Source organism: Eucalyptus grandis, chromosome 1 (assembly GCF_016545825.1).
Source record: "Eucalyptus grandis isolate ANBG69807.140 chromosome 1, ASM1654582v1, whole genome shotgun sequence".
Classification (NCBI taxonomy): Eukaryota; Viridiplantae; Streptophyta; class Magnoliopsida; order Myrtales; family Myrtaceae; genus Eucalyptus; species Eucalyptus grandis.
Window position 1 is genome coordinate 11,249,883 of NC_052612.1, and position 27,648 is coordinate 11,277,530.

General features: G+C 36.8%; 2 protein-coding genes across 4 annotated transcripts in view; both read left to right on the forward strand.

Annotated features, from left to right (window-relative positions):
• Positions 1–3,218: 3,218 nt before the first annotated feature.
• LOC120288084 (disease resistance protein RUN1-like) lies at positions 3,219–27,216 on the forward strand. Of its 3 annotated transcripts, XR_005546327.1 has the most exons (7): positions 3,221–4,328; positions 4,721–5,819; positions 5,941–6,213; positions 6,302–7,201; positions 7,299–7,834; positions 12,266–12,273; positions 26,894–27,216. XR_005546327.1 is itself a non-coding variant. In XM_039301398.1 (5 exons), exons 1-5 carry the CDS (start codon positions 3,856–3,858, stop codon positions 7,319–7,321), a joined length of 2,667 nt encoding a protein of 888 aa, XP_039157332.1. In that variant the 5' UTR covers positions 3,219–3,855; the 3' UTR covers positions 7,322–7,463. The 3 variants fall into 3 exon arrangements, 2 of the variants coding, with proteins under 2 accessions (XP_039157332.1, XP_039157326.1); XM_039301398.1 differs by lacking the exons at positions 12,266–12,273; positions 26,894–27,216 and having other exon boundaries at positions 3,219–4,328; positions 6,302–7,100; positions 7,299–7,463; XM_039301392.1 differs by lacking the exons at positions 12,266–12,273; positions 26,894–27,216 and having other exon boundaries at positions 7,299–8,024.
• LOC104445274 (TMV resistance protein N) overlaps positions 22,113–27,648 on the forward strand; it is a 57,975-nt gene continuing 52,439 nt past the window's right edge. Inside the window, exon 1 of the mRNA XM_039301413.1 lies at positions 22,113–23,409. Coding sequence (XP_039157347.1) covers positions 23,168–23,409 — 242 coding nt within the window. The 5' untranslated portion in view covers positions 22,113–23,167. The remainder of the gene's footprint in view (positions 23,410–27,648) is intronic.

Below are 27,648 nucleotides of genomic sequence, written 5' to 3' on the forward strand. Positions count from 1 at the left end.
GAGGAGAGGGGATTTATCTACTTCTCATTTGATGGAAGAAAAATGTCAAAAATAGAGTAATCTTGATTTCGAATCTTATGCCAGTGACAGCCACGTTGATGACTTAAAGCATCCTTAGTCACGATAGGTTTGGACCAAGGCCTTTTTCTAGACAATGACTACTTGACAATATTTATCATTCCATAAATATCATCAAGGGGTCAAAAAATTCGAAGAAACAAGGAAAAAGACTAATGAGAAATGAATTGCATATATTTTCATTTTTGATATTTGCAATATCTTTACTTTTTAGTATGTAATACTCTAAGAATGAAGTTATTTGGCAGTCATAGTAAATACTCTGTCGTCCCACTCTTAATAGAGCATGTCCCATATTTAATGTTTGTCTAGACTAATCTATCTTCCGTTAATTGAGAATTTAAAGGAATAACAATAATTTCCACAGTTCATCAAATAGTTCCCTCAAAGCACTTCTAAAAGGCCTCATCTATTCTATCAAGTTTCAACATAGCTGGCAACTTCTTATTGTTTGCATTCACTCTTGAGGGCAACATCTCCTGAACAATGAGTATATTGTCTTAAATTTGACGGCTAATGACAAAAGCATTTTCTTCTATGCAGATAATATTCAAAACTAATTATTTTAATTTATTGGTCATAACTTTGGATATAATTTTGTAGACAAAATTACATAAGCTAATGGGACAAAACTATTTCAGATTTTCTAGGTAGGGTATTTTGGGAATAAACACAATTTAGGTTTTATTTGCTTTAGCATTTAAGCATCTAGTGTTCTAAAAGGAAGTTACTTCTTGAAAAACATCATGTTGAATGTCCTCCTAGTGGTGTTTGAAAAAATTCACTTAAACCATCGGGACTAGGGGCTTTGAGAGCTCCTAACTAGCGTACAGTCTAAAATTTCTAGTATGGTGACTTCAGCTATCAACTTTCAATCCATATCTTCCAAAACTAAAGTTGGAATATGTTCAATAACTAGTTGGAAATTTCTTTGTCTTGACGACATATATAAACTCTTAAAGTATTCCACCATCATTTGCTTTAGAGCACTAGGTTCACACGTCCACTCCCCATCAGTATTAGCAGCATAGAGATTCCATTTTCCTACCTCCTTTGAATAGTTGTTGCATAAAAATTTTTTGGAGTTTTTATCCCCCATTTCAACCAGCTAATTCTGGAATGGAGGCCCAAAAAAATTTCTTCGCTTTTCCACGGTGAGCTAATTTCCTTTTTGTCAATTTCGATATCTTTCCTTTACTTTGAAAAATATCTGGGCTGTTTGTTATATTTTTTTATTTCCTGCTTTAGCGTCTCAATTCTCCTATGAGTGCTTTGAGAATTTTCTCCTACTCCAAGATGCAAGGGTTTAGGTCGCTTTTCACAATTTAGTTATTAAATCGGCTCCTTCTCGCTTGGGAGATAACCAAACCCCATTTTTTTTTTTTTTTTTGGTCGAATAAACCCCATTGACAATATTTCCATACTCCTCGTCCTCAAAGCACTGTGTTTCAAATCTAATTTCTTTTGTTTTTTTCATTGGTTGTGGGAATAATCTTAGCAAGATAGGACTATGGTCGGACCAATTGCACATAAAGCAAAGACTTCCGTGTCTGGAAAATCCCATCCGTTCAACCATGCAAAAGACTATCTAGTTTCTTTTTGACAAATTCCTCTCCTTCTTTATTATTATCCCAAATAAAAGCACATCCCTTGCTTTCCACTTCTATAATATCACAATTGTTTAGGAAGTTTCTAAATGGTACTAGTCAATAATTTTTAGCCATCCTCCTCCCCACCTTCTCTCAAGGATAGAGTATTTCATTAAAATTCCCTACACACATCCACGATAGATGGTTTGGATGTTAAATGGTAGGGCTCTGGATGCTCTTTGGGCTTCGTGGTCTTTGCTTTTGGATTCTTTAATTGGCACTGAGTTGAAATCATGGTGTTTGAATTCAAACATCCACTTCTTTGGGCCTGGAAAACGGGACCAGGTCCTTACAATCAAGACCACATTGGAGCCCTGTTTATCATTCTCTTTTTTTATTTTAATTTTTTTAAAAATTCATTTTAATATATTTTACAAAATTCTATGCTTGATTTGTCAACTAAAACTCAAGTGTCAATATTGATATGGACAATTTTTTTAATTTTTGATTTATTTTTATTTTTCTTCACATGGCTAACAAGACTGTCGGCCTTTGTTAGAGGCTATGGCCAATGAACCCCTCGCCAAGCGCAAGTAAGGGTTCAATGTTTCACAAAAATAATATTTATTATATACCAAAATTGAGATTAGATGAACTTATACATGAATGTGCCATATGATATCAAACTTTAACTTACCAATACTCAATTCAATAGTCTTATAAGTCTAATTGAGTTTTTCTTTTTATAAATTATTTTTATGAAATTTCGAGCCCAATCTATTTATATCTCAACAAAATAAAATTGAATCCAGATGCAGCTTTTGAATACTTCGATTTTCTTCAGTTGAGTTCGAGCAAGAAATTCAATACTGATCAAGCCAAGCTCGAGTGAAATTTCAAGCAATCAAACATGTGACTTGAGCTTGACATTGCATCAACTCGTCTCAATGTGATTATCCTTCACATTGTCCTTCTATCTTGAGTGGATGGGGAGGTTGGTTAGGACGTGACAATCGACCGTCGCTCAACAACCAGATCTAGTTTGCTACTCAACAACTTTGAGCTCGAGTCTTGGTTTGTCTATAGCTGCTGGTGACAAGCTCAATAGCTTTGTCAAGGACCATGGTGGGCACGGAGGGCACGGTGAGGTAGTGTCTCAAGGATGGTGGCGATGGCGGCTTGGGCAGTGGAGAAAGCCAAGCCCAGGCAGAGAATAGGTTGAAGAAGGAGGAGTAAAAGAGAAAAAAGATTAATTTTTTTTTTTTTATTTCAATGTCAATATCCATACATCAAGATCTAATTGGATATTAATAAATAAGTGCACTCCGTATAAGACATTGACGTGGTGGCGCTTGCAAACCGTTGAATAGTTTTTCTCTCATCGCGATGACAAGACTTAGGTCGCTAGCTATTAGACTGATGCCTCAAAAGTGGATTGCGCATCCTTGCGCGTGGACTAAGAGACACCAGCAGCACGGGTGATGGCGGGGGCCGCACCCGAGACCTCGTAGCCAGATTTACAAACCCCAGCGGCAGTCTCTGTCTTTGAGTCCTTGGCTGATTCTTCATCGGTCCAGCTTTTGTCTCTGAGTTCTATCTGCTTCCCTGGCTTTCTCTCTCTTCCTACTTTCTTGTTCCTCCTCCTTCATACTCCTTCAAAACGATAGTCAACTCAGAACCACCTGGCAGCCACAATCCTAGATCTCTCTATCTTCTCGCCCTCGACACCGTCAGGGCCGGGCGATCCATCGTCGTTACGGGTCGGCTTTGTTTATTTTTGCACGTCTATGGTTTTCCGGTGATCCTGACGTCAATCTCGCCCTCTTAACCCTCGCCGCCGCGCGTTCCTTCCTCGTCAAGCAGCATATTTATCTGAAATCGAAATCTGAAAACGTTTTCAGCAACCAAATGGCCCTGAGCCTCGTCCAATATATTCCTGAGAATGAGACAGGCTGAGAGCGCTTGTTTCTTTGAAGCGAGCGAGATCTAGAGCCAGAGCAAAGGGAAGAGATCGTTGGCTTCGCTGCCGATCGGGGAAGGGCAACCCCGGGTCAGAGGCCGCGGTGCCTCTCCGAGAGCAAAGCCGACTCTGCTTCAGCCTTCAGCCCTCGATTTTCGTAGCAAGACTCTCTCTCTCTGTTCCAATGCTTGGCAATCTAGGGAAGCACATGTACCATCAGCACTTCTGATGGCTGCTTCTTCGAATATGGAAAGGAATTACCATGTGTTCCTCAGTTTCAAAGCGACAGATGTCCGCCGAGGCTTCCTCGGTCATCTCTACGCGGCTCTGGACCAGAGAGGAATATACACTTTTGTGGATAGTGAGGAGCTTAGGAAAGGAGAGGAAATATCACTGATGCTCATGAGGGCAATCGAGGAATCACGCATCGCGATCATCATTTTCTCTGAGGACTATGCCTCCTCGCCGTGGTGTTTGGAAGAGGCTGTGAAAATCATGGAGTGCAGGGAGCGAATGGGCCTGATGGTGGTCCCATTTTTTTACAAAGTGGAACCAAGAGAAGTAAGAGGAGGGAGAGAGAGTTATGGGAGAGCTATGGCTAAGCATGAGTCCAAGTTTGGTAAGGATTCAGAGAAAGTGAAGAGATGGAAGAAGGCTCTCTTTGAAGCCGGTAGCTTGTTTGGGTGGGAGTTGAATGCCAGGTACGCACAAATGTGACGTGATGTTTCGTGATTGTTAGCTTGTGATTGTTTGTTAGATATCAAATCGTATGCTCTTTTTGCATCTTTGAATTGAAGATACAAACTGGAGATAAATTATACAGTAGTCACAAAAGTCAAATAACCAAAGCTAGAGTAAATTCTTTGAATTGATTCTTGGTGTGTGGATAATGAGAAATTTATTTAACATAAATAGTGGATTCATAGTGCCCGAGTCATTATTGTCTTCAGATTCAGGTTCTTTGTAATTTTCCTTGCGTAGATGTTGGCGCAGGTTCACCCACCTTTCATCTTATATTTTGCTAATCTTATTATGGAATTTTACTTATTTGAAATGCTAAAACCTGTTTATCTTTCTCTTGAACGCTTATCAGAAATGAAGCGGAGCTCATACAATGCATAGTAAAGGAATTATCAATTCATCTCAACCGGACGCCTTTACATGTCGCTAATTATCCAGTCAGAATAGATTCCCAAGTTCGACAAATTATATCGTCGTCAAAGAAAGAGTCAGATAATGATGATGTTCTCATGATAGGTTTATGGGGGCCTGGAGGCATAGGGAAGACAACAATTGCGAAGGCCTTATATAATGCTATGGAGAGACAATTTCAGGGTTGTAGTTTTTTGGAGCAAGTTAGAGAAAAATCAAACCAAAGCGATGGCCTTGTTACTTTACAAAAGGATCTTCTATTTGAGATCATGGTTCATCCTTTAACGATCTGCAGTGTCGCTGGAGGAATTAGTTTGATACAAGAAAGACTATGTTGCAAGAAGGTTCTCCTGGTTCTCGATGATGTTGACCATATGAATCAACTGAATGCATTAGCTGGAAAAGGCAATTGGTTTGGAAAAGGAAGTAGAATCATTGTTACATCAAGAGATAAACAATTGCTGACTTCTCATGGCATAAATTGTGTGTATGAAATTCAAACTTTAGGATGCCATGAAGCACAATATCTCTTTAGTCTGTATGCTTTCCCAAATAGCAAGAGTGTTGAAATAAGAAGGGATCTCATAGATAAAGCACTGCATTATGCCGACGGACTTCCATTAGCCCTCGAAGTGTTGGGCTCCTTCTTACGTGGAAGAAAGGAATCTGCATGGGAAAGTACGTTGCATAAACTCTCCAAAATTCCTGAACCAACTATCAATCGAGTTCTCAAGATAAGCTTCGATGGATTGGAGAACAATGAGAGGGAGATTTTCCTCGATATTGCTTGTGTCTTTAAGGGGAAAAATATAGAGTACATCAAGGAAGTTCTTGACAGCTGTGGTTTTCACACAGCCATAGGAATAGATATTCTCATTGAAAGGTCCTTGATAAAAAACCAGCATGAGACCTTGCAAATGCATGATTTGATTCAGTCGATGGGTCAAGATATTGTTAATGAAGCATGTCGTGATGATCCTAGGAAACGCAGCAGATTATGGCTTTTGGAAGATGTTGAGGACATTTTTTGTTGCAACACGGTAAAAGTTGTTTATGTCAGTTTTGCTACATTTCAGTTTACATTACTCTAATTCAAACAGTATAATGTAACTCTTAACTGGAAATTTTGTCTGACAACTGAATTTGCTCTGTTATGAATAGGGGGTGGATGCAGTAGAGGCCATAGTATTGAACTTGCCCCCACCAGAAGCAATAATCATCAGTCCTAATACTTTCACGAATATGAAAAAGTTGAGAATACTCATTTTGCTCGAAGTGCATATCTCTTCACAAGCTCAAGTACGTCTCCCTAACAAGCTAAGATGGCTTGAATGGCCCAATGCCCCAAATCTAGAATTTGGCTCTGGTCTAAATAAACTCGTGAGACTCGATGTCCCAAAAAGTCATATCAAGCAATTGGGGGGCAACTCTCAAGTAAGCCCTTGTGATGATTAGCTTTTCCTTTTTATAGATATAAAAAAAACATTCATAGCTTAATGACCGCACTAGTATGTTTTTGCAGAATTTTAGAAAGCTGAAGTCCATCAATTTCAGTGAATGCAAGTCCCTGGTTAGTATTCACGACCTATCATCGGCTCCAAATATGGAGAAATTGATTCTTAATGGGTGTGAAGGCTTGGTGGAGGTTCACCCATCCGTTGGAGATCTTGTCAAGTTGGAAGTTTTGTCGCTAAGAGGGTGCTTTAATCTTAGAAAGTTTCCTAACACGCTGAAGACTAAATCTCTTCAAACCCTTGAGCTCTGTGATTGCTCTAAACTTGAGAAGTTCCCAAATATAGACGGAAAGATGGAACATTTGGAAGTACTTCCTCTATATGGTACAGCTATTACAGAACTCCCTACATCAATTGAAAATCTTGTCTCTGTGAAGCGGATAAATTTATCATTTTGCGAAAACCTCATGAGGCTTCCGTCGCAAATTTATAAGTTGAAAAATCTCGAGGGCTTTTATCTTGAGGGCTGCTCAAATTTAATCACGTTTCCAAAAAACATGGAGGATTCAATTGATCCTGATGGCTGTCTGGGATTCCGAAAACTAGTGTCCCTGAAACTTGAGCGGTGCAATCTATCAGAAGTAGAGTTCCTTGAGAGTTTTTCCAGTTTTCCAAAATTGAAGTATCTACAACTTCAATATAACAAGTTTGCTGCTTTGCCAACATGCATCAACAAGTACTATCGTTTGGAATGCTTGTATGTTGATGGATGCGAGCTACTACAAGAGATTCCTCAGCTTCCACCAAATATTGAGCTACTATCAGCAGATGGTTGCAAATCTCTGCAAAAACTCCCAGATTTGTGGGGTCAGCTCTCCCACACCTTGTCTGTTAGCTTGGCTTCATGTTGTGAATTATTCCGCAAAGGGGTCAATATGGATGATGTGGCTAATGTGTCATTACTCGAGGTCTCTCTCTCTATGTATATATGTATATGTATATGTATATGTATATGTATATGTATATAACTTCAAATGCTTGACATGCGTACTTTCCGTGTGACAGAAACTGCCAAAGATGGAAGATAAAGTCGACATTGACTTAATTGGAAGAGAGATGCCTAAATGGATTCTCCCTTGTGAAGAGGATTCCATATCTTTCATGGTTCCCTGGGACTTGTATGACAAGGTCAAAGGACTAGCATTCTGTGTTGTTCTCAGCCCGGAGGAAGGAAAAGTGGTCCGTTATTCATGTAAATACACGATAGTTGTTAATGGCCAATGGGTGCAAAGGGGCACGAGATATTTTCATGCGATAGAATCTGACCATGTGTGGCTTAGTTGTCGGTTAATGAGTTTTAAGGATGGACTACCAAAGGATTGGAGCCATTTCCAAGTTTGCCTCATAGCAGAGAAAGGAAGCATAAAGAAGCGTGGATTCCGTCTAATATGCGAGCAAAAGGAGGATGATCTGAGGGTGGTGTTCCCAGCACCATCAGTGGATATAAACAAAGTGAAGTGTTTTGGGAAGACTCGGAAGAAGATAATTCAATAGACACCGAGGAAGAAGATACTCCAATTGAAACAGATGAAGAGGAAAGCTCATAACAAAGAAGATGAGACGGTCTTAACTACGGTGAGACTATGGGTTCCAATGTCTTCGCTTTTCCCTTTTCTGGGCCTCCACTAGAGATTTGCAAGTGTCTGTTCCTTCAATTAGAATTCAAGATCATTGTAACAGAGAGGTTTCGCACCATGCTACCGACATGATTGAGGAACATTTTTTTTTTTTAGTTTTTGCCTCTATTTCTTTATGATTTGTGATGCAGAGTGCATTAACCCAAAAATTAAGAGGATGCTGGTTAAAATGGCCATGATCTTCTAAATTGCTCCATGTAATTTATCACACAAGCCTCTGTCACCTCTCTTAATCCCATTAATGATGCCGAAACTTCATACTTCAAAATTCTAAGATAGTAAGTTTTGCTCAATCTAGTATAATCTATATCTTTAGGAAAGTGTTGTTCGAATTGTCTCAAAGATCAAAAGGTCTGTAGAGGAAAAATTAGTCGATTCCTTTGTTTTTTACTTCGCAGATTGCATTGGATGGGTACAAAGGGAGAGCTTTGGCTTTGAGACTTTGCATTTAAGCAAAGGAGATTTAACTCAAAGAATGTTCATGATAAGCAAATAGCGCATAGTGAACGCCTTATAAAATACTTGTTGCAAAGTATTTCATAAAATAAGAGAAAAAGATGCCAAAATGAGAATGGAGAAACTTAGATAGAAGCCCAAGCATGGGTCATAACAATAGCACCGGTGCCGGCGTCCCGTGACCCTAAGTGACGTGCTGCCAAGGTCGTGCGAGCCCACATATGGCAGCACGCACGTGCCCACATAATGCGCTGGTGCTGCACGATTCTAGGCGACACGATGCCAAATCCACAAGACTAGGCAACTCGACGCCCGACTCTCCATGAGCTTCATCTAGCAATGAGTGACCCTTGGTGAGTTAGATTTGGTGTCGAGCAACCCTCGGCAAAGCTTGCTGACGTCCGCCAACCCCCGGTGAAGTTGTGCCGGCGTCCCTTGACCTCCTCCGCGAAGCTTCCTAGCCACGATTGACCATGGCTTTCTTTCGGTCTATCCAAGATTTTTCTTTTTTTCTTTTGGGGGGGTTTGTAAAATAGGAATATACTACTATTTCAGTGATATCAAGATTGAAGAACAGAACTATATCAAACCCCTGAACTTGCATTCCGAAAATTCTAGAGCCCAAAGCTGGAGTTTGTCTTGAGCTTTGAGAAATTTCAAAGCAAAAATTTACACAAAAAAAAAAAAAAAAAAAATTGAAATCACGTTACCAGACGCCGAAACTTCGGCTCAAAGACTTTTAAAGGTCCAAAGCTCCTCGTAAATGCTCTCCCAATGGCACTTGATTATCTTGGCTCAGTCAGAGCAAAAGTGTAATTTTATGAGTGCCCACTCTATCGGCTCAGTACTTGGGGCCTCCTATGTTGGCCCCTTCCCAACAAATCACCACCGTCGATCATGCCTTGGCCGTCTCATCATGTACCTTCATCCCCACCCATCGACTCATCTCTCTGTCCGGCCCCATTGCATCTCCCCATCCCTGGGCCCCACTAGAAAACCTATCTAAAAAGAAAATTTAGCTCTTAAATTATATGAAATCTTCATTTTTATTTTTGCTACTACAAAACAATTGAAATAAAGCAAGCCGAATAAATCAAGCATTCCCAAGATCACGAGCGTGCCATATTGCATAGAATAGTACCAATATTATAGCACAAAAAAGTACAGTTTAAATTAAGTGAAAATCTAATCTAAACATACAACGTAAATGACACAATCTAAAAATGCTTGGGATATTATTGTTTATGAAGATCCAATGACTTGTTTAGATTTTAAAATCCAAATTCCAATAGGATTATGTTATAGCATATGTTTCCATTAGTTGATTTGTTCACCTAGGAGTAGGGACCCCAAAAAAAAAGGATTTCGGTACATTCGTTGTAATTATATGAGGTTTCTTAATTGTAAAAAAATTCCTAAATTACCAATTAGTATCCCTTTGCAATTGTAGCTCCAAATATTTTTCTCCTCTTTCCTTTTCCTTTTAGTGGATTTTTTATGGTTTTGTATTGCGGTGTGACTTATTAAGGTGGTGATTTATTACAGAAGAATGAGTCATTTCATTCATCGTTTATAAAATAAATTCCCATTGAGTTATCCACCTTACCAAGATTAGACTTCAGGAACTCAACCCCCAACTCTTCTCTCGATGATGCGATAGTTACTTACTAGTGGAATGGAGGGTAGGAGATCACTCAACAAATTGTGAGCCATTGATTTCAACATTCGGATGAAAAACAGCAAATAGATAAAGAAAAAGATCAAATAATTTCCTTTTTCGTATCACTTTCAAATCAATACTTAACTTTCATTTGAGGAAACCATATAAGAAAATAACAACGACTGCTGAATATCTATGCGTGAATTAATTGTAAGGAGGTAACGTGGCAAAAAAAAAAAAAGTCCATCTATTACTTAAATTTCTATATACTCGTCAATTTAATAAAAGAAAAATGTCGAAGTTAGAGTAGTCTTGATTTCGAATCTTGCATAAATGACAGCCACATCGATGACTTCTAGCATTCTCGATTATGTCGGGATGGACCAGGATTTGTTCTAGACAATGAAGGAAAAAGGCATTGCCATATTTTCACTTTGGGTTTTGCCATCAGCTCTCTTACCGTTTAGTTTTTAGTATATAACCCTCTTAGTTTGATTTTTTTTTTCATCGGTAAATCGAATTTTTTCATTAGATTTGACAAGCTCAATTCTCAAAATTTTGTTCTGAAATCGATCTTCAACGAGTGCAAGCAAATTATCACAATGATCCGACAATGGAGCATGGATGATACCTACTGGAAATGAGCAAATACTAGGATAAATTTGCCAGAGCTTGAAAGAGAGTGAGACCTTTAGAATACTTAAATAATAAACCAAGTCTTCATCTAATAGCTTAAATTTTTTTGAATAGTTAGGAATAGTCCACCAAAATCTCATATGACATTAGAGCAAGAGATCTTTAATTCAAATCTTTCAGGCCCCTATTTGCTTCTCCAATTACATATTTCCATGCCTAGGCTTAGGTTAAAGACCAACCTATGCATAAGAGAGAGTCTTAGAATATTTAAATTATAAATCATGTCCTTATCTAATAGTAATATCTCAAAAGATCAAGTGGTGTTTGGATTATCCAAATGTTATTATTTTCTTTTGCCTTAAAGATATTTCTATATTCTTATTGATTTTGTGCTAAGTAATATAATGGTCAAATTTCATGTGTACTTGACTTTTCCTTTTTCCTTTCTTATCCGATCGGTGTTTATTAATCTATCACTATACTAAATACAACTACCGTATCGAACATATTTCAAGTAATTGATTTTTCTTACAAATACATTTCATACTATTTACTTCAAGTAATTTTGCAATGTTTTATACCAAACAAAGTAAAATTTTCCTATGATTTAACCAAACAAAGTTTATTTCTTATGCTAAAATATCTTCTTATCTATAGTGTTTGCACGGGTCTCCTATATATATAGTATTTTCCATCTAATAGTCTTTCTCCATCTAAAGATTAATTTTGTATGGACAAACAAATATGATATCAGAGCTAATTTAAACCCAGTTTGTTTCATATATTTCATGTAGTTTTAAAATAAGTTTTGCACACTAAAAGAGATATTATAATGGCCAACAAAAGAAAATCATAATTAAGTTACTCCTTCAACAAGTGCATGATTACGGAATACCACATGTGACAAAAGTAACTTTAACCCTGCTATGGTACTGAGATGAAAATAAAAAATAAAAAATCAAAGCACATGATGTTGATTCAGTTTTTGTAAGGCTAAGTCCAAGCCTAGGTCGAAGTATGCAAGGAATGACGCGGTTCATTTAAAAAAAAAAAAAAACTATGGCGATCTTTACAATAAAAATGAAATCAAATGTAATTTTTAATCTTCAAGGAGTTGATTGAGTATGTGAGAGATTTACTTATAAGATAGATCCTGTATTTAGTTGCATACTCGCCAATAAGAATAACTCTTAAGGGGTCATGCTCACGATTGGCCCATTGATGGAGTCTTATTGCATGTGATTGAGACAATTATAGGGTTTTAGTCAAGTAAAGATTTGCATCCATTGTTACAATTTATTTTTACTATATACCTACTTTTAATAATTACAAAAATTCCTCTATAAGTACGCCAATTTCAATTGATACTTATCAATTTGTTGGTTTATGGGGAAATTCTTTGAGCTAAAAAGGGGTAAAACAATATCTGATGGACTAGCTAGTGTATACAGAATACAGAAGTGCGGTGAACAAATGGGTTAAAGGAGAGCACCTAAAAACAAGAAGCTGCTGTACAAATCCAATAGGATTGTCCAACCTCGCTAAACATTTTGAATGTGTAAACCGTATCAAATCTACACTTTATATCACCATAACTCGTAATACAATAAATCAATTTTACCAATGTATCATAATAGTATTGTACTTTTTTAATTACAACGGGATGTTGTAATATTATATTATACATTTGAGATTGTATAAAAGTGATTCTAACTTACGAGTCTATTATTGAATAAGAATAATATGTTGAAAATAATGAATATTTCCATTTTTATGCCAATCGGAAGAAAAGAAAAAAGAGAGTTTTTCAATTTACGGCACAGATCAGCTTATGGGAACCAAAATCGAGTTTATGTAAAACTTAAACATGAGTGGTCGATAAAAAAAAACAAAAAACAAAAAAACATGAACGTGCCATACAATTCGGCCTCTTCGGTCGGTCCCTCCCTAAACAAATCACCGCCGTCGATCACATCCAACGACCCACCTCTGTCTCTGGGCCCCACTGCATAGTGCGTATCCCCATCCCTTTGACCCCCGCTCACCTTGAATCTCTCCTTCTTCGTCATTTTTCCCATTCCATTCCGTTTCTTTATAAATAAATAAAAACGGATTTGAGTGTACATAAAAATAAATTTTATTAAGAGGTATCCAAAAGACACTGATTAAGAATAATAAAATAATAAAAACACATATAAACGCATTGTAAAGAATTAAGCAAGAACAAATTTCGAATGAGAGCAATTTATTTTAATTTAATTTCTTCTCCTCTTGAAGAGTTTTCAGTCCCATTTCAATTGGCAAGTGAAAATGCCAAGTGATTTCCTCTAAGAATATTTTATAAAGTGAAGTTCATACTAGGATTGCATTTATATTCTTCATTGACTTATGCTAAAGTTTGATCTCTCTCACTTTCCATCTCATTAGCGACCTTTCCTTTCAAGTCTTGGAGGCCTAAAGTCATGCGCAAAATTCAATGAAGTAGAAATGATATTGCCAATCACTTTCTGAACTCAAGAAATTGCCCAGAACCGGTGTACACGATCATTTTCGAATAGTGGGGGAGAGGGAACGAGGAAAGTTCCGAAAGGGAAATAGGAGAAAGAAACTTGGGCTACGGGCAAATGGCGCACGATCATTTTCGGATAGAGTCACTGACTGTACCTGATGGTGATACTGCGCGTGGGGCTCCTAAACCCAAAAGGATACCCCTAGTAGTGGTGGGGATCTGATCTACGTATAACTTTCTTTGGTCTTTGTTCCATTGCGTAAGCCATAATCCACAAACAAAGTGGTATATAGATGAGAGCCAAAGCCTGGAAACCCCGTCAGATAGTAAACATTCTTGAAGCCCCTCATTCATCGGCTCTTCTCAAGTTTCAGAGGGAAGAACGTCCGCAACAACTTCCTTGGTCAACTCTCTACTAGAAATTTGAAAATGTCTGCTCCTTCAATCAGAAATCAAAATCATTATAAAATATAGATTTCGCATCATGCTACCGACATGGTTGAGGAACTTCTCCTTTTTCCTCTCTTTATTTATGATTTGTGATGCTGAGTATTTTAATTCAAAATTAATTGGATGCTTGCTGAATGGCCATGGTCTTCCAAGTTGCTTTGTGTAATTTATCATATGGACATCTGTCACCTCTTATAATCTAATTGATGATGCTAGCACTTCATACTCTAAAATTCTGAGATAGTAAGTTTGGCTCAATCTAATATAATCCATCTCTTTGGGAAAGCATTGATCTAATTGTCTCATAGATCAAGAGGTCTATATAGGGAAGATTAGTCGGCTCCTCTGTTGTCGCTAGGCAGATTGCATTGTATAGGTACTAAGGGAGAGCTTTAGCTTCAAGATTTTGCATTTAAGCAAAGGACATTGACTCAAAGGAATTAATTTAAAAGTAAATAGTGTTTAATACCTTGTTAAAATACTTACTGCAGAGCATTTTTTTCAAATAAGCAAGAAGAAGAGAACGGATGAACTTGTAGTTACATATGAAAACTTAGGCGGAGGCCACAAAACTAGACCAGTGCCAACGTGATGCGATCCCATTGCGCTGCCGTGGTCTCATGCGATGCGCAATGCCATGGCCACAAAAATAGGTAATGCAATGCTCGACCCTCAACAAACTAGATCTAGTGTTAGGTGACCCTAGGCAAGTAGAATCTAGTATCGAGCGACCATTTCGATAAAGCTTGCTGATGTCCCCCAACCCTCGTCAAGCTTGCCGATGTCCCCCAACCTTCTCCAAAAAGCATCCCGGCCATGAGCGACCACATCTCTCTCTATCTCCATCCAAGATTGGGTTGGAGGTAGGGGTGTCAAAAACCAAACCGAAAACCGAACCCAACCGAACTGAAAATTTTGATTTTTTTTTCGGTTCGATTCTCATTAAAAATCGAAACTTTTTAACCAATTCAATTTTTATCGGTTTGGTTAACCAAACCAAATCGATAAAATCTAATGTTTTTCCTTTTTTAAATTTTTTTAAATCATTTTTTTTGATTTTTTGATTTATTTTTTCTTTTCCTTCCTCTTCTTATTCATTGGCCGGCAAAAAATAAAAAGAAAGAAAAGGAAAAATTAAATTAAATAAAAAAAAAAATCGATTTAAAAAAAAAAAATTTATAGAAAGGGGTGTATGTAAGGAGAAATACAAACAGAAAAGAAAAAAAACCGAAAAATCAAGATTTCGGTTCAGTTCAATAAATTCTTTATTAGTTCGATTCGGTTTGATTTTTCAAAAATACCAAACCGAACCGGACCATTTACACCCCTAGGGAGTGCTATTGGAAAAAACAAATATTAACATGCATGCCAAAGATGTTAAACCCCCGAGCTCTCCCTCGCCTTGAGCTTTGATCATTTTCAATGCAAAATTTTGCACCAAAATATTTGAAGTCGTGTTCCAAAATGCCAGAACTTTGGCTCAAGGGCTTTTGGAAATTCAAAGCTGCTCGCCTCCCATATGCAGCTTGACCGTCCTGGCTCGGTAGGGGCAGAAGTGTATTCATTAGTGCCAACTCAGTCGGCTCATAATTTGGGCCTCTTGACTCGGCCCCTCCCCGAAACAGATGACACCTAAAATTTTCTTCTGAAACCGATCTTGGTGTCCAACGTCTTCCCGACTTTCTGAACCTTTTAGCCCTGAGATCAAAAATAGAAATCTCGTTTTCTAGTTATTTTCTCTCTTTCTAAAACTTTGAATTTTAGCTTATTCCACTTTAAAATTTAATCTCAACTTAAAATGCCCTCTGAATTGGTACTTTTTTAAGGCAATCAATATTCACCGCTACAACCATTTAATAACAGGATTAATCGATATTTTTGTTTCAATTTTTTTTGTAAAGCTTGCACCCTTTTTGTATATATAATTTAAGAATTAGGAGGTAAGAACATAGTGATTCATGGTTCAACAATTTACATTAACCTCAAGAAAAAAAAAATTAAACGTAGTTATAATTACCCTAAATATTATTCTATCAAAGAAAGAGTCAATAAATAATCTCCATACTATATAAGGAGTCGGCCGATATTGATAAACAGTTAGGAGGACTAAATATCCATCACCCTTATTAAAAAGTTTACTTCTTTTCTTCTCTCAGAATCATACAAGTGTGAAATATTATGTTTACTTCATTTATACAATAAAGAGTCCCTTATACTGTGCACACAATTCAGGCTTTATATTTTAATTTTTTTTATTGTATAATTGATGTACACAAAATATAAACATGTCTTTGTCTTTCTTCCTATTTGGTAAAAAAAATCTTTCACAAAATAGAATTTATTAATGTAAACACTTAATCGGTGTGCTTGTTACACTATAACTATACTAATACAACCACAAAATAGAATTTATTGTAAATTATTAATGTCTCTTTAAAATATATATCAAATTGTTTACTCCAAGTAATTTTACAATGTTTTATACCAAACAACGTAACTTTGCTATCAAAATATTTTCTCATTTATGGGATTTGCGAGGGTCTTCTATATATGTAGTCTTTCTTCGTCTAATAGCTTAAATTTCTAGATTAGACTATTAAATATGATATCAAAGCCAAGTTCAAACCCAGTTTTTTTTTTTTTAATACGTGGCTCTCCATACATCAATTTCACCTATCCTTTTAAATATCGGTTTTGCACGCTAAAAGAGATATTATAATATTATACATTGCTTGTTTACAGAATTTATACTTACCTTATTATCTCTTCACGAATAGTGGCCAACAAAAAAAAAATCATAATTAAGTGACTCCTAAAAGTGGACGATTACGGAATGCCACATGTAAAGTAACTTTAACCTGCTATGAACTGAGATGACAAAAACCAATCAAAACAAGTAATGTTGATTAAGCTTTTTTAAGTCTAAAGTCCAAGTATGCAAGGACTGACCTGGTTCATTTCTTTTTTTTTAACATAGTGATCAGGATAATATTTTTTACTTACTTATAGTAGATAGAAATAAAATCTAATTTTAATTCTCCAAAAAGTTGACTGAGATAGTGAGAAAATTATTCATATGACAAATCCTATATCTAGTTACATACTCGCCATTTAGAATAACTCTAAGGATGCACACCCATGATCAGCCCATTGGCGATCATGGGCGTGCATATCCCAAGCTTATGAGGATTCATGTCCCAGGGTTAAATAACAAGACGTTATATATTCTTTTCCCGACTTAACATCGTGTTTAGCTTATGGGGATTCATGTCCCGAGACTTAATAACAACGCCATGTTTATATTTTGCCCGACTTGTATTGAGTTTTTTTTATCTCCCATACTTTTTCTTGGATGCTTTTGATACTTGGTTGTTTACTTTAAAAAGCCATTTCAATGGCCTATATGTTAATTTCCTTTCCAAAAGCTTGAGACTAGGACAATTTTTTAGGTGTCAACTAAAACTCAGATGTTGATACTAATATAGACAAATTTTAAATTTTAAATTTTGTTTTTATTTTCTTCACAGGGCCAACAAGATTGTCAACCCCCTTGCTAGGCATGGGGGAGGGTTTGTTGTTTCACAAAAATAATATTTACAATATACGAAAATCGAGATTAGGTGAAACTTAAACATGAAGAGTACGTGCATGACGATATAGGTGAGCAGGGGAGCTAGCTCGAATGGGAGAGAAAGGGAGAGTGCATCCCGTTTCGGAGTAGCAGAAAACCGCATCGCCGGAGTTCGCCGTCGGTTTTCAGAGCTCCGGTCAAAGGCCGATCCGCGAGTTGTTCTTCACAGAGTCGGTGTCGAAGGTCAGACGAATACTGAGATTTCTTCTGCGAGCGGAGGAAAAGCTCTAACCAGACGCTCTTCATCGTCGTCGATCGAGACCTCGATTCACCAAACAAACCAGTTACAATCTCGGTCGAAACGCTCTACTTTGTCTCTGTTTTGGCCGAGAAAGATATGCTCCGTTCGATCGATTTTCTTGAAGAGATCTTGATAACACAAAGTTTCTTTGTTGCTAACCATGGTGTTTTAAGTCTGTTCGTAACGTGTGAGGCTGAGGATCTCGTTAAAATTAAAACAGAAAACCATTGAAAGATCTGCGTATTGCATGTTTGATAAAATGCCTGACAGAGGGTCGAATGTCAAGTCCCGTCTAAATTCAAGATCGATTCGTACTTGCTGTGTTTTTTGTTGAATCATATCTAATACTAGCATTTTCTCTGTGTTTCTATGCGATTTGATGTCTTTGCTTGAGTCCAACGTACATGCGTATCTCCAAGGCCGGAAAGCTTTTCGTCAGAGTATCCCCTTGCACCAGCGAAGTTAGCATTTCAAGGACATACTAGTTAGCTCATATCACTTCATTCTAATGTATTTTTGCTTGTTAATTTTTTGGGATGCTGCGGTGAAAAGTGTGGATTAGGTAGGATGGTTTTTGTTAAGTTCCGCTATAATGGAGCAAGCGGGCAGAGGTGGTCAACGTTGGTCGGAATAAATGATCGGCGGTTGGAGATAGATGTGCGGTAATCTAAGTTCTGGTGATAAACTCGTCAACGATGGTATTTGTTTCGTTAAAAAAAAAAAAAAAAAATGGCGCGAAAGATGGGGTTGCGGGTTGAAAATGGCGTTCGGGTAAAGATGTCTGGAGGAAGAAGAGGAAGTACAGGCAGAAAAAGACAAAAAGACAAAAGACAAAATGAAATAAAAAAAAAAAACATTAAAAATCCAGTTTTAATCCGACGCGGGCCGGATCCTGGTATAAGCGTCAGGTCAATGGGTCAGATCAGGTAAACAGTCCGAACCCATTCCCCGAATATATTATTAATAAGGGTTAATGTTCCATCTAAAAAACCCTAAATTTGAAAATTAATCAATTTCTTTTTTATAAATAAAAAACCCCAAACTATTTTTTTATGAAAAATCCTATTTGTGACAAATTTACCCCTTTCTTTCTCCATATTAAAAATCATAAAATGGGACATTTATGATAAATTTGCATTTTAAACTAATTTATATACAAAACTTGAAAATGATAAATTTGTGATAAATATATTTTCCCTTTTCAAAGTAAATTGAATTAATACCAAAAAATCATAAAAATTGTAAATTTTGACAAACGGATCGTAAAATCCCTTTGTTTATTATTATTGTCCCTTTTTATTTGTTTTTAATATGGACGAATGAAAACATATTGATTTAACTTTAATAATTTGATAATAAAAAACAAAAAAAAAAAAACAGATGGTAAATTTGTCATTAAGAAATTTGTCAATTTTCAAGTTTGGGGTAAATTTGTCAAAGGTATACCAGTTTGGGGTTTTTGGTGGTCAAAAAAATAGTTTGGAGGTAAATTTGTCATAAGTGTAGTAGTTTGGGGTTTTTCAAGGTATTAACCCTATTAATAATAATTATGAAAAAATTTAAAAATCCAAAAAGTCATTAAAAATTATAAAAATTATTAAAAAAAAAAAAAATTATAAAAATTCAGAAAATGATAAAAAAAACTTAGGAAATAATAAAAATTTAGAACATTCGAAAATCAATAAAATATCAGGATTTTTAGATAATCATTAAATATTTTAAAAATCTGAAAAATATTAAAAAATAAAAAAAATCGATAAAAACATTTAAAATTTTGAAAAATGAGAAAATTCATAAAAATTTAGAAAATTCAGAAAATCATTAAAAAATTAGAAAATTCAGGAAATCCAAAAAAATTAGAAAATTTCAGAACATATTAAAAAATAGAAAATTATAAATAAAAAAATTCAAAAAAAATAGAAGCCCTTACAAATTGAAACCCATATTTGGACAAGTCTTTATAGTTTTACAATAGGGTTCTTTAGTGGTTTGGATTTTGTTTTTAAGGAACAATATTAGGAAGTTTTTATCTTTTCTTTTTATTATACTCGGTTGTACTTTTTAATATATTGGATGTTATTTCTTTTGTTTTAGAATTGTCAAGACAAAACTTAAATTTTTCAATAGGTTGTTATGGCATTAGTTAACATAACCAAGTTAGGTACTGAAAGGGCGTTAGTCTTAGGGACTAACGTAATTAAATTCACGAGTCTATAATCTTTGATTGTATAAATAATAAGAAATTCTCCTGTATCTTACTGATTTCTAACTGCCCCAAAAAAGCTAGTGGCCACTTTTTTGTTAAAATTTACATAGGCTAAATTGATTGAAATTTTCAACATTTAAAGTCACGCATGGTATGAATTTGAGAGAGCTAGAGTCAAGGAATGGTCATCGGCCTTAAGTTGATAATATTCCTAAACCTAACAATGAGTTAGGTCACGACAAGTATATACTATTTTTTCATTCAAAAATATATAGTTTAATTCACATCTTATGCAATGAGAGCAAGAGCAACACCATTGATAGAAAATGATTAATAAATCCTTAAGCAATGTACCGATTTCTATTTATATGTTGGATCATTCCATTTAACTAGCCTTCCTTATTGTTGTGATTTATTTTGAGTTAACAACGTTTGAGAACAAAATCCAAAAGGATGACTCTACAAAATTGCCACACGAAAACCAACAAAGCGCGAAGCAATGTTGGGCAAATTCACGAGAAAAATCCTGGGCCGACCCGATTTGAAACAAGCTCGGGTCAAAATGGGCCTCTTAAGACTGAAACGATGGGCCGTTTCTCTTGCTAGCTTAATTGGAACATGAATATGGTTTGGATTCGCTTTACATTTCATGAAAATTTTCTTTCCTACTTTTTAATATTTTTTTTGTTCTGGCCAAAGAAATTAATCATGATGATTGTGTATATCATCATCATCATCATTAAGTAAATTTTAACGCATCCCGATCATGAAAATGCTTTGACAAAGTGTTCGTTCATATTAGTAGTCTTAACTAGTATCTTTAGGGCACTTCTACACTTTTAAACAATTTGTTTTATGTTAATTGTAATAAACTCTTCCAAAAAAAAAAAAAGTCAAGGGATTTTATGTTCACTCTATAAAAAATTAGTTCGCTCTTAAATTATAATGCGGTGATTACTTACAAGTGGAACCCATGTTAGGATATCACTCGGCAAATCGACAGCCATCAAGTTCAGATTTTGGATGAATAATGGCAGACGGAAAGAAAAGAAAAAAAAAATCAGATTTTTTTCCCATAACAGTTTAGGAACCATCTGAAGGAAGTGACACCCAGTCACAGCTGGAAAACCTATCTGAAATTAATTGCTTGGAAATAACTTGGCCAAAAAAATCCCATCAATTAATTAATCTCTATCCACTTCTCATTTGATGGAAGAAAAATGTCAAAAGTAGAGTAATCTTGATTTCGAATCTTACGCTAGTGACAGCCACGTTGATGACTTAAAGCATCTTCAGTCACGTTAGGTTTGGACCAAGGCCTTTTTCTAGACGATGACTTCTTGACAATATTTATCATTCCATAAAATATCATCAAGGGGTCAAATATTCGAAGAAACGAGGAAAAAAGACTGATGAGAAAGGAATTGTGTATATTTTCATTTTTTATATTTGCAATATCTTTACTTTTTAGTATGTAATCCTCTAAAAATCAAGCCATTTGACGGTCATAGTAAAGACTCTGTCGTCCTGCTCTTAATAGAGCATGTCCCATATTATTGTTTGTCTAGACTAATCTATCTTCCGGCAATTGAGAATTTAAAGGAATAGCAATAATTTCCATAGTTCGTCAAATAGTTCCCTCGAAGTGCTTCCAAAAGGTCTCATATATTCTATCATTCGCCTATTGCGTATCAAGTTCCAACATAGCTAGCAACTTCTTTGCCCGACTTAACATCGTGTTTAGCTTATGGGGATTCATGTCTCGAGACTTAATAACGAGGCCATGTTTATTTTTTGCTTGACTTGTATCAAGTTTTTCATCTCCCATACTTTTTCTTGGATGCTTTCGATACTTGGTTGTTTACTTTAAAAAGCCATTTCAATGGCCTATATGTTAATTTCCTTTCTAGAAGCTTGAGACTAGAACAATTTTTTAGGCGTCAACTTAAACTTAGGTGTCAATACTAATGTAGATAATTTTGTAATTTTTAATTCTATTTTTATTCTTTTCACAGGGCTAACAAGACTGTCGAGCCCTCTCGCTAGCCATGTGGGAGGGTTTGTTGTTTCACAAAAATAATATTTACAATATACCAAAATTGAGATTAGGTGAAACTTAAACATGAATGTAAATTCATTTTAAAATATTTTACAAGAGTCTATGCTTGATTTGTCAACTAAAACTTATATATGATATCGAACTTCATCATGAATGTGCCATATGATATCAAGTATTCATAGTGCTTCAATAGTTTATCATTTTCTCTTTCTTTTAATTTTTTTAAAATTCAAAATATTTTCAATTGAGTTATTCTTTTTGTAAATTATTTATATGAATTTCGAGCCCAGTCCAAATTGAATTCAAGCGCAACTTCTGAATACTTCAATTTTCTTTTTCAATTGAGTTCAAGCAAGAAATTCAATTCCCGATCAAGCTAAGCTCGAGCGAAGTTTCAACCGGTCAAACATGTGAGTCGATGCGCGTGGACTGAGAGACACCAGCCGAGCAGGTTATCACGTGGGCCGGTGGCACCTTTTGTCTTCGAGTCCTTGGCCGATTCTTCATCGTTCCAGATTCGTTGGTCGATTGCCACGTGTTCTGGTGGATCCGACGCTTCAGAATCTTCGGTTCTTTCTGCTTCCTTGGCTCTCTCTTTCCCCACTTTCTTCTTTCTCCTCCTTCATACTTCTTCAAAACAAGAGTCAACTCAGAGCCGCCTGGCAGCCACAATCCAAGATCTCTCTTCTCGCCCTCGACACCGTCAGGGCCGTTCGATCCATTGTCGTTACGGGTCAGCTTCATTTACTTTTGCACATCTATGGTTTTCCGCCGATCCCGACGCGGATCTCGCCCTCCACACCCTCGCCGCCGCGCGTTCCTTCCTCGTCCAGCAGCATATTTATCTGAAATCGAAAGCTGAAAACGTTTTCACCAACCAAATGGCCCTGAGAGCGCTTGTTTCTTGGAAGCGAGCGAGAGCGAGAGCCAGGGCATAGGGAAGAGATCGTCGACTTCACTGCCGATCGGGGAAGGGCAACCCCGGGTCAGAGGCCGCCGAGCATCTCCGAGAGCAAAGCCCACTCTGCTTCTGCTTTAAGCCCTTGATTTTCTTAGCAAGACTCTCTCTCTCTCTCTCTCTCTCTCTCTCTCTCTCTGTTCCGAAGCTTGGCATTCTAGAGAAGCACATGTACCATCAGCTCTTCTAATGGCTGCTTCTTCGAATATGAAAAGGAATTATTACCATGTGTTCCTCAGTTTCAGAGGAACAGATGTCCGCCATGGCTTCCTCAGTCATCTTTATGCCGCTCTGGACCAGAGAGGAATACACACTTTTGTGGATTGCGAGGAGCTCAGGAAAGGAGAGGAAATATCACCGACGCTCATGAGGGCGATCGAGCAATCACGCGTTGCGATCATCATTTTCTCTGAGGACTACGCCTCCTCACCATGGTGTTTGGAAGAGCTCTTGAAAATCATGGAGTGCAAGGAGCAAAACGACCTGATGACTTGATGGTGTTCCCAGTGTTTTACAAAGTGGAACCAAGAGAAGTGAGATGGGGGAGAGAGAGTTATGGGAGAGCTATGGCTAAGCATGAGTCCAAGTTCGGGAAGGATTCAGAGAAAGTGAAGAGATGGAAGAGGGCTCTCCTTGATGCTGGTAACTTGTCTGGGTGGGACTTCAATGACAGGTACGCACAAATGTGATGCAGTGCTTTGCGATTGTTAGCTCGTGATTGTTTGTTAGATATCAAATCGTATGTATAGCTTTGAATTGCCGAAACGATGCATCAAGTTCTTTGAATTCACAGTAGACACAAAAGTCAAAAGACCAAAATTTGAAGCTAGCAGAAATTTTAGTCTTAGATAAGTAGTGTGGTTCCTAGGACCCGAGTAATGAGTGTCTTCAGGTGCAGATTCTTTGTAATTTTCCTTCCGCAGATGTTGGCGCAGTTATGTGTTATTTCTTTTCATCTTATTATTTGTTAATCTCCTTATGAAATTTTCCTTATGACGTTAGACGTTGAATTCCTGCCATGGCTTGAAATGGTAAAACATGTTTCTATTTCTTTTGAGTGCTCATCAGAGATGAAAGAGATGAAGCAGAGCTCATACAATTCATCGTCAAGGAATTATCAATTCGTCTCAGACCAAGATCCTTTTTTGTTGCTAAGTATCCAGTCGGTATAGAATCCCAAGTTGTCTGATAAGTTTGTCGAACCAGCTGGAGTGATGTTTTGATGATAGGTCTATGGGGACCTGGAGGCATAGGGAAAGACAACAATTGCTAAGGCACTATATAATGCTATTGAGAACCAATTTCAGGGTTGTAGTTTTTTGGCGAGTTAGAGAAAATCGAACCAAAGTGGTGGTCTTGTTGCTTTGCAAGAACAACTTCTATCTCAAATCTTTCTTGTACAAAATTTACGGTCTACAGTGTGATGGAGGAATTAGTTTGATACGGGAAAGACTATGTTGCAAGAAGGTTCTCCTGGTTCTTGATGATGTTGACAAGATGAATCAACTTGATGCCTTAGCTGGAACAGGCGATTGGTTTGGCAAAGGAAGTAGAATCATTGTTACATCAAGAGATAAACATTTACTAACTTCTCATGACAAAAATTATGTGTATGAAGTTAAAATTTTGGAAGACAATGAAGCACGAGACCTTTTTGGTCAGCATGCCTTTACAAACAGCAATAAAGTAGAAATAAGAAGGGATCTCATCGATGGAGCACTGCATTATGCCGGCGGCCTTCCATTAGCCCTGGAAGTGTTGGGCTCATTCCTACGTGGAAGAAAGGAACCTGAATGGGAAAGTACGTTGCATAAACTCTCCAAAATTCCTGAACAAATAATCAATCGAGTTCTCAAGATAAGCTTTGATGGATTGGATGACAATGAGAGGGAGATTTTCCTCGATATTGCTTGTTTCTTTAAGGGGAAAAATATAAAGTACATCAAGGAAGTTCTTGATAGCTGTGATTTTGACACAATCATAGGAATAGAAATTCTCATCGAAAGATCCTTGATAAAAAACCAGCATGGGACCCTGCAAATGCATGATTTGATTCAGTCGATGGGTCAGGATATTGTTAATGAAGCCTGTCGTGATGATTGTGGGAAACGCAATAGATTATGGCTTTTCGAAGATGTTCGGGAAATTTTTTGTTATAATACGGTAAAAGTTGTTTATGTCAGTTTTGCTGCATTTTAGTTTACATTACTCTAATTTGAACAGTATAATGTAAATCTAAATGGAAATTTTGTGTGGCAACTGAATTTGCTTTGTTATGGACAGGAAATGAATGCAGTAAAGGCCATAGTATTGGACTGGCCCCTACTAGAAGCGATAATCATCAGTCCTGATACTTTCACAAATATGAAAAAGTTGAGAATACTCATTTTGCTTGGAGTTCATATCTCTTCACAAGCTCAAGTACGTCTCCCTAACGAGCTAAGATGGCTTGAATGGCCCAATGCCCCGAATCTAGAATTTGGCTCTAGTTTGATTAAACTCGTGAGACTCGATGTCCCGAGAAGTCATATCAGACAATTAGGGGGCAACTTTCAAGTAAGCCCTTGTGATGATTAGCTTTTCCTTTTTATAGCTATAAAAAATATTTGCAAAGCTTAATGACTGCACTAATATGTTTTTGCAGAATTTTAGAAAGTTGAAGTCCATCAATTTCAGTGAATGCAAGTCCTTGGTTAGTTTTGCGACTTATCATTGGCTCCAAATATGGAGAAATTGATTCTTGATGGGTGTGAAAGCTTGGTGGAGGTTCACCCATCTGTTGGAAATCTTGTCAAGCTAGAAGTTTTGTCGCTAGAATCGTGCTCTAATGTTAGTATTTTTCCTAACACACTGAGGACTAAATCTCTTCAAATCCTTCGTCTCTCCGGTTGCTCTAAACTTGAGAAGTTCCCAGATATTGATGGAAAGATGGAACATCTGGAAGGAGTTTCATCTAAATAGGACAGCTATTAAAGAACTCCCTGCATCAATTCAAAATCTTGTCTCTGTGAATTGGATGGATTTAGCATTTTGCAAAGACCTTGTGAGGCTTCCATCGCACATTTATAAGTTGAAAAATCTCTTTTATTTGAATCTTGAAGGCTGCTCGAATTTAATCATGTTTCCAAAAAACATTGAGGATTCAATTGATCTGATGGCCATTTGGGATTCCGAAATCTAGGTTGCCTAAGTCTTCGGGGCTGCAATCTATCAGAATTAGAGTTCCTTGAAAGTTCTTCCAGTTTTCCCGAGTTGTGGTTCCTAGACCTTTCATATAACAAGTTTACTCATTTGCCGGCTTGCATCAAGTACTATCATTTCAACACATTAATTGTTAAGGGATGCGAGCTACTACAAGAGAAGCTTCCATCAAATTTGCGTGCTATCAGCACCTTGTTGCAAATCCCTACGAAAACTCCCAGATTTGTGCGGTGGTTCCCCTTTCCTCTTTCTTGAGGTTGACTTGACGTCATGTTGTGAATTGTTCCGCGAAGGGGTCGATGTGGATGATGTGGCTAATTTGTCATTACTCGAGGTCTCTCTCTCTCTCTCTCTCTCTCTCTTTGAATCTTGATATGCGTACTGTGTCTCTCTCTCTCTCTCTCTCTCTCTCTCTCTATATATATATATATATATATATATATATATATAATAAAAGCTTGATATGCGTACATTTGTGTGACAGAATCTGCCAAAAATATGCTGGGTCGATATTATCCTAATTGGAAGAGAGATGCCTAAATGGATTCTCCCTTGTGAAGAGGATTCCATATTTTTCATGGTTCCACGGGACTTGTATAACAAGCTCAAAGGACTAGCACTCTGTGTTGTTCTTAGCCTGGAGGAAGGAAAAGTGGTCAATTCAATGTCAATGTCCAAATATCTGTTAATGGCAGAAGCGATGGTTTGGGGAAAGATTTTTCTTCAATGGAATCTGACCATGTGTGGCTTTATTATTGTTCACGCGGTGGTCAGTTTGGAGTGGAGATGCTTTTGCAAAATGATTGGAGCCATTTCCAAGTTTGCTGTCAAAGCAAAAAAGGGAAGCATAAAGAAGTGTGGATTCCGTCTAATATGTGAGCAAAAGGAGGATGATCTGAGGGTGATGTTCCCAGCACCGAAGCAATATGAAGGTATTTTGGGAGGACTTCAGAATAAGATAATTCAATAGACACCGAGGAAGAAGATACTCCAATTGAAACAGATGCAGAGGAAAGCTTATCACCTTTAACAAAGAAGATAAGACGGTCTTAACTACGGCGAAACTGTGGGTTCCAATGTCTTTGCTTTTCCCTTTTTTGGGCCTCCACTAGAGATTTGCAAGTGTCTGCTCCTTCAATTAGAATTCAAGATCATTATAAAACAGAGGTTTCGCACCATGCTACTAACATGATTGGGGAACAATTCTTTTTTTGTTCTTTCTTTATGATTTGTAATGCAGAGTGCATTAACCCAAAAATTAAGAGGATTCTTGTTGAAATGGTCATGGTCTTCTAAGTTGCTCCGTGTAATTTTTCATGGGCCTCTGTCATCTTTTAATCCAATTAATGATGCCAATATTTTATACTTTAAAATTCTGAGATAGTAAGTTTTGCTCAATCTAGTATAATGTATATCTTTAGGAAAGTGTCATTTGAATTGTCTCAAAGATCAAGAGGTCTATACAGGAAATTTAGTTGATTCCTTCTGTTGTTTTATGCAGATTGCATTGGATAGGTATAAAGGGAGAGCTCTAGTGTATGAGAAATGTTGCATTTTAGCAAAGGAGATTGACTTCAAGGATATTCATGAAAAGCAAACAGTATTTGGCAAACACCTTCTAAAATAAGTATTGCAAAGTAATTTTTAGAATGAGAAAAAAAAAATTAAAAAGGTAGAACGAAGGAACTCGCAGGTACATATAAAAGCACAA